The 13582-nt window shown below is 26.8% G+C and overlaps 1 protein-coding gene and 1 long non-coding RNA gene across 2 annotated transcripts; both read right to left on the bottom strand.

Moving 5' to 3' along the window:
* Positions 1-4355: 4355 nt before the first annotated feature.
* Positions 4356-5676, bottom strand: LOC114935058 (uncharacterized). Its single transcript, XM_029307819.2, has 3 exons — positions 5661-5676; positions 5347-5574; positions 4356-4903 (listed from the first exon to the last, which is right to left on the bottom strand). Exons 1-3 carry the CDS (start codon positions 5674-5676, stop codon positions 4731-4733), a joined length of 417 nt encoding a protein of 138 aa, XP_029163652.2. The 3' UTR covers positions 4356-4730.
* Positions 5677-5699: 23 nt separating this feature from the next.
* On the bottom strand, positions 5700-6243 carry LOC146724930 (uncharacterized). The gene is made up of 3 exons (XR_014925930.1): positions 6177-6243; positions 5856-5960; positions 5700-5751 (listed from the first exon to the last, which is right to left on the bottom strand). It is a non-coding gene; the product is annotated as an uncharacterized LOC146724930 (long non-coding RNA).
* Between the last annotated feature and the right edge of the window lie 7339 nt (positions 6244-13582).

The following is a 13582-nucleotide window of genomic DNA, read 5'->3' as shown; positions in this document are numbered from 1 at the left end:
TTTTTAATTTTTACATATACATATGTGGATTTCTATTTTATAATATAAAATTTCTTTTTAAATTCAGTTTATAGTAACAAATATTAAATAACTTGGAGAAGATGGACACGATCATGGCCAGACTGATAGCCTTTCGCCGACTAACGATGAGTGATTGGTTTGGACGAATGTTTAAGTGCCACTTCGAGGTTTTAATAATTTTAAAATATTTATTGATTAGCCGGATGAATTATTTTAATTCGATCTTCTAATTGGGACTTTTCGTGTTGAACTATTTTTAATTATTTTAATTTATTGTTAACGTATTTCGTATTTTAATTTTGACATAATTATCTAATTTATTTTGACTATTGTATTGCGACTTTTTATTAGAATGTTTATTATTATTGTTTTATTGCGCACTGAAGAAGACTAAGTATAGTTTGAAACGTTTGTAATTAAGAATATTAGAGTTTGTATTATAATTGGTTTTTTTTTAATTAAAATTTTTCCAAGTTTAAAATAATTTTTTATTGCTCGTTTCACATAGCCTCGTAATATTTAGTAAGTTATCATTGTGTTTGTTTACATACGAGCTTGAACATTGTTAGAGATTAGGTGAATTTGTATTATTTTTTCATTGTATTAGAGTTAATTAGAGTAATTATTTCTCAAGTATTGTGAGCTGCTATAGCACCGTCATGCGGATAAATTCGTGCTAGCATTCTATTCGACAAGTAATGCGTACCTGTGATTTTATAAAAGCGACGACCAATGTTGCTATTATCGATACATATCGGACTTGTAAGGGTTATATTATCTAAAATAAAACAAAATGCAAAATGCAAATTTTATGATCTCTAAAATAAAGAAAATAAATAAAATAAGATAATAACTAAATAATTATAATTATGTAATTTAAATATAATAAATGTAATAATTAAATAGAGAAACAAAATAAAATAAGATAAAATATTATTTCATATTGCATACGAAGATATATGAACTAGTATAATAAACAATTATAAAACCAAATTTAGTATATAAAAGGCCATCGAGCATTATTAGATGATATAAACCAAGTATTTATTTTATATAAGATAATACAGTACAAACGTTTCGACCGCACGCGGTCTTCTTTAGTATAGAAATTTAAAGTAGATGATCATAAGTGATTGTAAGTCGCAATTTTATCGCCGAATTAGTGCATGTCATGTTAAGTCAAATTACAAAACGTCAGTATATTTCTTACGGATTGATCGCTCTATTCAAATGTTTGGCCGATCCCATTGATTTTATCGTTGGTATGCGAAAAATTATTATTGTCATAACGCATTGTAATGTTTGTCGCTTCTCAACTAGACCGTAACATAACTTCTCATTTCCAAATGTACTCATTTTGTAATTATGTGTGTTTATATAGTTTAAGTGTGTTTAGGATTTTAACAAACTGTTTTTCTTATGTGTTTTTTTATTATTACATGTTTGCTGGTTTTTCCAATATATCAAAATAAGATTTGCTAAGCAATTCGGTATCTCTATTTAGGTTTAACCCATTTTTTTGTTCCTTAATGTGTAACATCTTGGAAATGAGTCTTTTATGATAATTAGTTTCACTGTCTAAAATTTTAACGTTGTTCCAATCAAAAGAATGATGTTCATTTGATATGTGATCAGAGATTATTGAATATCTTGTCGAATCTAACTTTATGTTATTCACGTGTTCTTTCATTTTAGTCTGCAATTGTCTCTTCGTTTGGCCCACATAAGAAGCGTTGCAATCTTTACAAATGATCTTATAGGCTACATTTGACGTACATAGCTGTTCATTTTTATCTTTTTGCGTCTTAATAATTTTATCGAGTTTATTGATACATCTGTATCCTGTTATGAGTTCCGTATTTTTTACCGAAGAGACAATCATTTCTGAAATTTTATTGATATATGGGATAACAAAGAACTTTTTTGGCACTGATTCTTTTTCTGAGTTGCCTATTTGTCTTTTACTGTGTCTATTTAATTTTTTAAATTTAAATACCTCATATGAGAAAAATTATTAAATGAATAAAATGAGAACTTATACATATGCAGGTATATATGCTTTTATTAAATTAACACAAAATAACTTTTTTAATTATTTATTTCTTTCGTCTGTAGAGACGCTTTTCAATAACTGCTTTAATAAACTAATCAATTCAAATTTTTCTACAGGCTTAATAAATTATTCTGACTACAAAGTTAATGTACTGAAGCGTTATATTGAGTATACAGTAATAAAAAAAAATTGCGCCAAGTGAAAGTAGAAACTTGTACCAGTGGAAAATTAAAGTTGCAGACATATATAGAGTCGTATAATGAATCAGTAAAAATTTAAATTTGCAAATGTAGAATCGTACCATAAAAAAACTTATCTTTTAAAAAAAAAGATAAACAAGATGCCAAGTCCATGCGCCATGTGAAAAAGAAATCAAAAAATTTTAGTTAAAAAAACTGGGCGCGCTGCTAAGTTTCAAAATTACAATGCACCTTAAAGTAACATTAATTAATTTAAACACAAAACATATTTTAACTGTAATGAGTTTAAAAGTAACAATTTAATTTTAATATTGTTAGAATATTATTTAGCAGCGCTCCCAGTTTTTTTAACTAAAATTTTTTTATTTCTTTTTCACATGGCGCATGGATTTGGCATCTTGTTTATCTTTTTTTTTTTAAAAGATAAGTTTTTTTATGGTACGATTCTACATTTGCAAATTTAAATTTTTACTGATTCATTATACGACTCTATATATGTCTGCAATTTTAATTTTCCACTGGTACAAGTTTCTACTTTCACTTGGCGCAATTTTTTTTTATTTTATTACTTTTATTACAATTGTACATGGGTTTATAATCGATAATTTTTTATACAATTCTATTGTTACTGGGTTTGTAATGTAGGATTCTACATAAGTTTGCAATGGATAATTTTTAATACAATTCTACATGGGTTTGCAATGGTTAATTTTTCATAGGATTCTACATGAGTTTGCAATGGTTAATTTTTCATAGGATTCTACATAGGTTTGCAATGGGTACGATTCTACATGGGTTTGCAATGGTTAATTTTGCCTAGGATTCTACATGGGTTTGCAATGATTAATTTTTCATAGGATTCTACATGGGTTTGCAATAGGATAGGATTCTACATGGGTTTGCAATGGTTGAGTATACAGTGATAAAGAAATATTCGCAATTCGTTGTCCTGAAAAATTTACATATAAATTTGGGATACAACTAAGAGATAAATATATACATTTTAGTCATATTTTTGGTAATATTTGGCACATTTTATGTCTAGATGTGTGTATATGTATGTGTATACGCGTGCATTCGTGCGAATATACATGCGGGGTAAGTGTGCATACATGCATGCGTGAGTGTTGCGTGTTTGTTTGTTTGCGTGTAAGAGGCCCTTCTCTGCTGATACACACATGCACACACTCATATATATCACAATTTACTAAAATTAATTCTTTAAAAACATTGAGGAATCTTGAAAATTAGTTTTAATAAAATTTAACGCACATTACATTACATACACATGTATTGAAAGATACTTATTTATATTAAATGGCGTGAGTATGTGTTAGAATTATAAAATAAAATATTTAACTATAAACTTTTTAATGTAATCTTGAATCAAAATTTTATATGTATATTTATATTCTTTTAAAATAATTTATATATTATTATTTTTGTATGCGTTATGTTTATATTATTTTTGTATTTTGTATTTTTTTTATATAATAGTATTTTTGCATATCTTACGTGTAAATTTTGTGCAATTTCCACGAGTGACGTAAGACAAAGTATTTAAAATTTCTTCTTATTACATTTTTTTATTACCCAATTTTATTACACTTTCTTTATATCAGATGCATTTTTTGCAATAAACTAAAAATTAATCGAAATATCAAAAATATATATTAAAACAAGCAAAATGTTATTAAAGAAGTCATTAAGTATAAATATCTGAAAACATTAATGAACATTTTTTGCAATTACATGTTTTGTGTAATTTTTCGGTTTATATTAAAAATGTATAAAGTTTATAAAAGACAGTTTATACAAAAAATTTATAAAATTTAATAAAAAATTAGAATTTAAATATAATTGATTATTTGTAAAAAGTAATTAAATAATGAAAAATTAGAATTAATATACACACATATATATATATATATATATACATATATATATATATATATATATATACATATATATATATATATATATATATATATATATATATATATATATATACATATATATATATAAATATTTAAAAAATTATTTTAATTGTGAAAAATATTTTAAAAGTTCCTATTTTCTATTTCCTATTTTAAATGAGTTTCTAAAAAGCATTTTGCATTCTTAAATGGAAAGCTTGCATTTATTTCGCATTTTCTATTATAAATGCGGGTTTCGACCCCCATTTTGTATATCCCAGCTTCCTCCCTAAATCAATTTGATTTTGATAATAAACATTATAAGATGGATCAAATATAAATCAATTTGATTTTGATAATAATCGATTCGTTATAAGACAGAGCAAACATAATACACGATTTTCATAAAACGTGTCTATATAAGAATGATAGAAAATACTGCTCGCCTTGAAAAACTATGGCATCTTATGTTATTAATATACACAAAATTAAATATATGCTAAATGAAATGAATTACAATACAAAGAATCTGAGAAACAATCAAAGATCAAACAATGTTTCATCTATTTCTATCTCGGCTCTTGTAGCGGCGTTATACGGATAAATTTTTGCTAACATTTTATTTGGCACATAATGCGTGCCTTCGAATTTACAAAAATAGCGACCTATTTCGTTATTATCGATCCATTTCGGTGTTGTTAAAGTTATAGCGTCTGCAATAAAAAAAAATTAATAAATTTATAATCTCTAAGAGAAAGAAAAGATAATAAATAAAATGAATAATAAAGAAATTATAATAAATATAAAATATATAATAATTAAATAACGGAAACAAAATAAAGTATTATTTTATATCCCAGAAAATATTTTGCGCGCAAATACCTAGACATTGCATATTTCACTGGCATATTTTTGGCAATTTCATATGCAGTTGCACGTAATTTGCTGGTATATTAAATAATATATAAGCTAAACATTTGCGTGCAATATGCTAAATATATCTCACATGCAAAACTCAAGCAAATCTCGTACACAGTTTATACGCATAATGCACGCAAATACTGTTATCAGGGATTACATACAAAGAAGTTAGCTTCGTATACTAAACAAATATAATTTAAAAAAAAGGTTTGTATACATATAATGATGCTCATACCTTCTTCTACTTTACAAAGTCTATTATCTTCAGTGAGAATAGTGTAATATATTTGTCGCTGTACAAATTTATTTGTTGCTGTAAATTTACGAAAAAATTGATACAACAACATTACAAATCGATTCACCTTCCTTGTATTGTCTAAGTTCTGTGTATCGTCTAAAGAGATTGTATCACTTCTATCAATATCAAATCTGTCCCATCCGACGATCACACCCACCTCTTTACCTATAATTATAATTATATAATTATATCTAATCTATAATAAAATTCAATCTATATTCATAATATAATAACTATATATGATTGATCACCATGTTTAACTATCATTCCAACTGCAAACCTTACATTCTCTGGCATTCTATATGATTTCTTTTTTTTTAACCATTCATTTCGTAGATAATACTAAAAAAAATAATATCTAACTTGATTTGCTTTTTCTTTTTATACAATTCGTAAATATTGCCTTTTTTGGCAATCAGTTTGCTACCTGAACAGTGTTAACATACCTGATGATTTGATATTTTACATGAATTATAAAAAGTAAAAATTCCATGTGTTCCATCTACGTTCTCCAACCAATAATGAAAGCGCTGTACTAATAAGGACAACATCTGAAAAAAAAATTTAAACTTATACAAAAATAAAATGGAATCTGATTATAAAAATAAAAAATATGAAAGCCTAGAATGTGTAATAATCCCTGCTGCCTATTATCACGTGTAAAGCATATTTCATTGATTAATCTATCGTTGTCGAAGTTATATAAGTAAATCACAATTAGTGTTAACAGAAATCATATTGGCAAAAAAATGTATAAAATTGTCAACCTCTTCAGATGTTGGTATAGCCAAAGTATTTTCTCGGTTCATAAGCAATTGTATGTGAAAACGTTTCGGGATTTCTTCAAAGGTTATATCGTAACATCTTGCATTTTCAAACCTATTCCTAGCACTGCGAACAATATAAAATTATAATATATGTGTGTATGCAATATATTAGAAATGCCGAAATGTTCACCTAATTTCAAATCTAATTTATACTTACTAGTTTGGCATCCAAAATATATAGTATTCGTCAATTGCTAACTCTTCCTTAATTAAAACGCAACGTAAACCAAGTCTCCTGGTCACGCTTTCATATATTATTAATAAAATTATTTTCTGGCCACATTTATTTTTTAACACCTTTGTCAATATTACAATACAACATTAATTTGTGCGACAGTAATTTTAAGATATAACAAACATGGCCATGCGCGCAGCATGTTAAAAGAGTTGGTTATAATATATTTTAATGAATATATTATATTCAAATAAATTTAAATTTTATTATCGATAGAAATAACTTACGTTATCTATACAAAGGTTTTCCACATTTCTGTCTGTCTCTTGGCATAGTCGAAAGTTTAATTTACCAAAAATATATTCCTCGATTGTATCCATAATCTGCGTACTTTCTGCTTCGTCCCAATGATTATCACCGATATTGTTGTTTCTCCAATAGGAAAAAGTTTCAGCCGACGTCGAGAATATCGAATGGTTGGGATGTTTTTCTCTAAGACAATTTAAAACTGCTTCTGCAATGCTATCTAATGATGATTTTACATATTCGTAACATATATCCTTTTCAGGTTGCATGCGTTGAATCGTAATAGTTGCAACTTCTTCCATTAGTTGCTTTCTTCGAGATTTCTTTCTGAATTTTTTCAATTTCTCTCTCACAAAGCATAGACTCATATAGAGAAATAATTCTTTATTGATATATATTTCAGTTAGATCGCAATCAATTCTCCTAAAAAATTATCATATTAATTGTATGATAAATTATACATACATTAGGCTACAAATAGAACGATAATATGTGTATACATATATATATATATATATATATATATATATATATTATTGTATATATTAAAAATTCTATACCGTGAAAATTGTGTATAGAACTTTTTCAATTCATCTTTGAAAAAATAATATTTTATGGTGTTTTCAGGTTTATAAATAATTTCATCAAATTTATCTGTACAAAATATTTCGTCAAATCCTCTTCTATTATTGAGTGAATCGTAATTATAGTTATGTATAATTTCAGATATACAATTTTTTAATTCTCTCATACAAATTACGCCTGTTTTTATAAAAATTACGATTTTTTTTATCCTTTCCTTCGTTCTCTTCAAATTCATTCTCATTTTCCTTAGAGTGTGTGTCATAAAGTTTCTTTACAGAAGACCATCTGCATTAAGATAAAATATATTTTAATAATTCTTTGTAAATTTGTTTGACAAAATTCTCATAATATGTATTGACTCTGTAATGTAAAGGTGATCTTCGAAGGAAGTTTTAACGGAGAATACGGAAAAAACGTCGAAAATTTCACAATCAAAAGATATCATGAATAAATTTAATTAAATTGTATATTATTAAATTGTAAATTATAAAATAATTAATTTACAGAAAGAGAGCAACCTGATTTACTTCATAACCTTTACCTTGATATATTATTAAGAGATCATCGATTTGAATTATCCATACATAAATTATTCTCTTTCTGTGTAATTCTCTATTTAATAAATTTTATTAATTTTATTAATATGTTTTGTAAATAATTGAAATTATTATTATATCTTTAAAATTATATATTTATTCTAAAATTTTTGTATTAGTTTTCCCAAGTTTACCGTCAAAAATGTCTTCACATAATTCAGAGTCAAAATGTGAGGAAGCGATAAAGTTATAAAAATTTTACTCGTTTTAAAATTATTACTAGTCTAATTATTTATTTTTATAAATTTTATATTTTAATATTTTATATGTACTCTACTCTTATAAAATACATTCTTCGCATAAATAATAAATTGTGCAGTTAATATAAAAAAAAATTATAAAATAGCAAATAATAAGTATTACCTCTGAAGATATTTTCTTTCCTTAAAACTGTTATATTTGGCTGCAAACTGGAAACGTTTGCACACACATCTGAAGCTAATTATGTCTTCAATTGTGATATCACTGGACCCAAGAATAATATCTATCACCTCGTTAGGTAAATCCATTATAGTCGTCATTATAAAAAAATTTTAGTAAAACACGAGGCTGTAATAGAAATTTAAATAGCAACAAACTATTTGTGTAATTAATTTTTTGCTGGCAAAAATACGAAATTTGCAATATGTGATACTGCATACGTATTTAACAATTGCAAAAAGTACAAGCACGTGTTTCACCTGATCACTACATATAGTTTCCACGACTGAGTGTGGATTGTAAGACGTCCCAGCCAGAAATGATAGTTAAATCGACGTCGAATCGACGTGGAATTGATGTCGAATCGATGTCAAATTGGTCGAATCGATATCGATTCGACGTCTTTTCGACCGATTATTTACTGACTGAGGTTGGTCAGGCATTGGTCAGGTAAAAATTTTAAAATAAGAATAACTCTAAAATTTTTACCTGACCAACGCAACGGTCTGGACCTTATGCCTCACTATAGATCCTTTTTCCATGGCGCTGTATAGTCACAAAAGGAAAACGGAATTCAAAAACAGATGACACAAATATTTTCTTTCTACATTTGCGTTCTAAAAATAGAAAAAGATAGAGAAATACAGAATAGCAATATACAATTTAGATTCTTAAAGATATTCTATTGTAAATCGAGGCAATACTATGTTAGACAAACAAATTTGTTCAGGCTGTACAATTAGCGTCAGCAGTAAATGCTCTTATTATTTTACCAACAAAATTTTATAACAATTAAAAATATCTTTTAAAACCTCATATGAGGAAAATTATTAAATGAATAAAACGAGAACTTATACATACGTATGTATATATACTTTTATTAAATTAACACAAAATAATTTGTTTAATTATTTACTTCATTCATCTGTGCTAACCGCTTTTCAACAATTGCTTTCATAAACTAATCAATTTAAATTTTTTACGGGCTTAATAAATTATTTTGACTACAAAGTTAATTAATATACTGAAGCGTTATATTGAGTATACAGTAATAAAGAAATATTCGCAATTAATTGTCCTGAAAAATTTACATATAAATTTAGGATATAACTATACTTCATGTGTAGATGTGTGCATGTTGTGTATGCGCGTGCATTCATGCGACTATAAGAGCGGGAGTGCATGTGTGCGTACATATGCATGCGTGAGTGTTGCGTGTTTGTTTGCCGTGTGTAAGAGGCCTTTCTCTGCTGATACACACATGCACAAACGCATACACACACGCATACACATACACACTTATACCAAAATTTACCAAAATTACTTTATTAAAAACATTGAGAAACATTGAGAATTAGTTTAAATAAAATCTAACACATTACATTTTATATTGAAAGATACTGTCTATATAAAGATATTTTATATATAAATTACATGTATTAATGATACTTTATGAATAAAGTATCTTTCAAAATATGAAATGTATGTGTGTATTAGATTTTATATTAAATGGCGTGTGTATGTGATTAGTATTATAAAGTAAAATATTTAACCTAAACGTTTTTGATGACTTGTGAAGCAAAGTTTGCTATAATTATATACTTAATTATTTGAATAATTATTTTGGGGAGATCTTTTCGGTTAAATTTCCAACCAATGTTCCTTACGGATGGGCGCAGGCGAAGAGAGAAAATTTCGCTCCTTATTACAATTTTTATATCCTGTTATTAGTACTCATTTTTTGTCTTAAAAAGTTTTTAAAAACCAACCATTTATTAAAAAAACCAAAAAAAGGAAAACAAGCAAGAAAAGGGACCGGGAAAACAACGGCCAAAACAGAACACACACAAAAGAGGAGGAAAAGTAAGGAGATAGAAACAGGGGCGGGCAAAGGGTATAAAAGGGGGGGACGGGGGAGGGGGGGGGAGAGGAAAAGACAGAAAAGAAAGATAAAAAAGTAAGAAAAATATAGGTGAATAAATATAAGTCATATTAAACAAAAAAGTTTCTACTATACATATTTATTATATAAAAATATTGAAACAATTATTTTTATTTTAAATAGCTAGGTTAAAAATTGCACATTTTTCGTTGCCTATTTAAATGGGGTTGTAAAAAATGCAAAGGTGGGAAAAAAACCCCATTATTTAATTTAAAAAAAGAGGGAAAACCCTCATTTTGTATAAATCAATTTGATTCTGATAATAATAGATCCATTATAAGGCAGAGAAACATAATACACCATTTTCATAACACATGTGTGTACATAAGAATAATAGAAAAAACACTGCTTGCCTTGAAAAACTATGGAATCATATGGTTATTAATATATACAAAATTAAATATATTATAAATGAAATGAATGTACAATACAAAGAATCTGAAAAAATAATCAAAGATCAAACAATGTTTCAGCTATTTTTATCTCGGCTCTTGTAGCGGCATTATACGGATAAATTTTTGCTAACATTTTATTTGGAACATAATGCGTGCCTTCGAATTTACAAAAATAGCGACCTATTTTGTTATGTCGATCCACGTTTTCGGCGCGTGTTGTTAAAGTTAAAAAGCGACTGAAATAAAAAAAAAAATAATTAAATTTATAATCACTAAAAGAAAGAAAGTAATAAATGAAATAAATAATAAAGAAATTATAATAAATAAAATAAATATAAAAAATATAATAATAAAATAACGGAAACAAAATAAAGTATTATTTTTTATATCCCAGAAAACATTTTGCGCGCAAATGTATACCTAGCCATTGCATTCTAAAGCAGCTCATATGGCGCAAGCAAAACTTTATCCTAATGCGTCGGCATAGTGATAGCAAAAAAAAAGGTAAAAAAAGGCGACCAGTTAAGGGCACGCCATTAACAAAAATTATCCATTGCAAACCCATGTAGAATCCTATCCTATTGCAAACCCATGTAGAATCCTATGAAAAATTAACCATTGCAAACTCATGTAGAATCCTATGAAAAATTAACCATTGCAAACCCATGTAGAATTGTATTAAAAATTATCCATTGCAAACTTATGTAGAATCCTACATTGCAAACCCATGTACAATAGAATTGTATGAAAAATTATCGATTATAAACCCATGTACAATCGTAACAAAAGTAATGAAATAAAAAAAAAATTGCGCCAAGTGAAAGTAGAAACTTGTACCAGTGGAAAATTAAAGTTGCAGACATATATAGAGTCGTATAATGAATCAGTAAAAATTTAAATTTGCAAATGTAGAATCGTACCATAAAAAAACTTATCTTTTAAAAAAAAAGATAAACAAGATGCCAAGTCCATGCGCCATGTGAAAAAGAAACAAAAAAATTTTAGTTAAAAAAACTGGGAGTGCTGCTAAATAATATTCTAACAATATTAAAATTAAATTGTTACTTTTAAACTCATTACAGTTAAAATATGTTTTGTGTTTAAATTAATTAATGTTACTTTAAGGTGCATTGTAATTTTGAAACTTAGCAGCGCGCCCAGTTTTTTTAACTAAAATTTTTTTGTTTCTTTTTCACATGGCGCATGGACTTGGCATCTTGTTTATCTTTTTTTTTAAAAGATAAGTTTTTTTATGGTACGATTCTACATTTGCAAATTTAAATTTTTACTGATTCATTATACGACTCTATATATGTCTGCAACTTTAATTTTCCACTGGTACAAGTTTCTACTTTCACTTGGCGCAATTTTTTTTTATTTCATTACTTTTGTTACGATTGTACATGGGTTTATAATCGATAATTTTTCATACAATTCTATTGTACATGGGTTTGCAATGTAGGATTCTACATAAGTTTGCAATGGATAATTTTTAATACAATTCTACATGGGTTTGCAATGGTTAATTTTTCATAGGATTCTACATGAGTTTGCAATGGTTAATTTTTCATAGGATTCTACATGGGTTTGCAATAGGATAGGATTCTACATGGGTTTGCAATGGATAATTTTTGTTAATGGCGTGCCCTTAACTGGTCGCCTTTTTTTACCTTTTTTTAAAGGTGAGTTTTTAGAGATTATATCATTCATTTTTGTATATTTTTATGACCGGAATAGAACAATTATTAAACATGTTTATCTAAACTTCTTTGCTTAAAATGATGTGTACAATCATATCCTAGAATCCTGATCATTCCTCCTAAAGCACCCTATTTATATAAATTTACCCATATGTGTGTGTGTGTGTGTGTACTAATGTCGAGCATTTTTTATACATTTTCTATTAAATTTAGATAAAAGTTGCAGAATTTCGAAAAAGAAAAAGTTGACACAGACTTTTACCTAAACGGCGATTTTCAAGGTTATTTAAAGGTCACTTATATTTTCAAAATAGAATTACCTTAATTTTTCTCATATAAATCGATTCCTCGCAATATTTACTATAAAAAGTTGTAAAGGTATAATTTTTACATAATCTTACATAAACTTCGAAATATTACAAATATTTTATTTTATGAAATATTTCAGTTTATGTAAAATTATGTTAACTATCTTTTAAATTATTAACTTTTAGCCATCTTACCCTTACAACCTTTTATAGTGAATATTGCAACAAATTGGTTTATATATATAATATATATATAACATCAGTTATTATTAATTGATGTTTACATTTATTTTTAGACTTACTAGAGCTCAAATGCTCCACATTTTTTGCAAAAACTGTTTATTCTACAGATTTCAAATATGCTTTTAAATGATGATTGAATATTTCCTTTTTTTAATTATTTTTATTATTATTTTTCAATCTCAATCAACTTTTATAACTTTATGCCAGCACGATACAAATACATGTGTCTTTATTTTTTTTATTATTTTCATTATTATTTTTCAATCTCAATCAACTTCTATAACCTTATGCCAGCAGGATACAAATACATGTATGTCTTTATTATTGTATCAACTCTTGTCTTTTCCATGTAACCATGTCTTCATAGTTTGAATTATCCCTTCATCTTCTCAATCTTTCGCAGAGATTTAATTAATTAAATACACTTCACACGAAATAAAGTTTGCTGGAAGATATACAACAAACGATAACTGTAAAAACATGATTACGTGGAAAGAACAAGAGTTGGTACAGTAAAGGCAAGTAAGTAAGTACATGTAATGTATCGTATTGGCATAACGCTATATCCGCGGAGCAGATAATGTGGCTGTAGAGGTAGTCTGCAGTGCAGCTAATGTGGACGTAGATGTTGATTGAGATAATTGTCTAATATAAAATAGAATTTCAAAATTTAGTT

This window comes from Nylanderia fulva, unplaced genomic scaffold (assembly GCF_048542155.1).
Source record: "Nylanderia fulva isolate GAGA-0341 unplaced genomic scaffold, ASM4854215v1 Scaffold110, whole genome shotgun sequence".
NCBI classification, from domain to species: Eukaryota; Metazoa; Arthropoda; class Insecta; order Hymenoptera; family Formicidae; genus Nylanderia; species Nylanderia fulva.
Note: the sequence above shows the minus strand (reverse complement) of the source record. Positions and strands in the feature narration are given on the sequence as shown.

Bases quoted from the DNA above. Each gene is read 5' to 3' on its own strand.
- LOC114935058 (XM_029307819.2), bottom strand. The intron at 4,904-5,346 runs GTATGAGCATCA...TTTTTATTGCAG, and splicing joins ACTTTGTAAAGTAGAAGAAG to ACGCTATAACTTTAACAACA.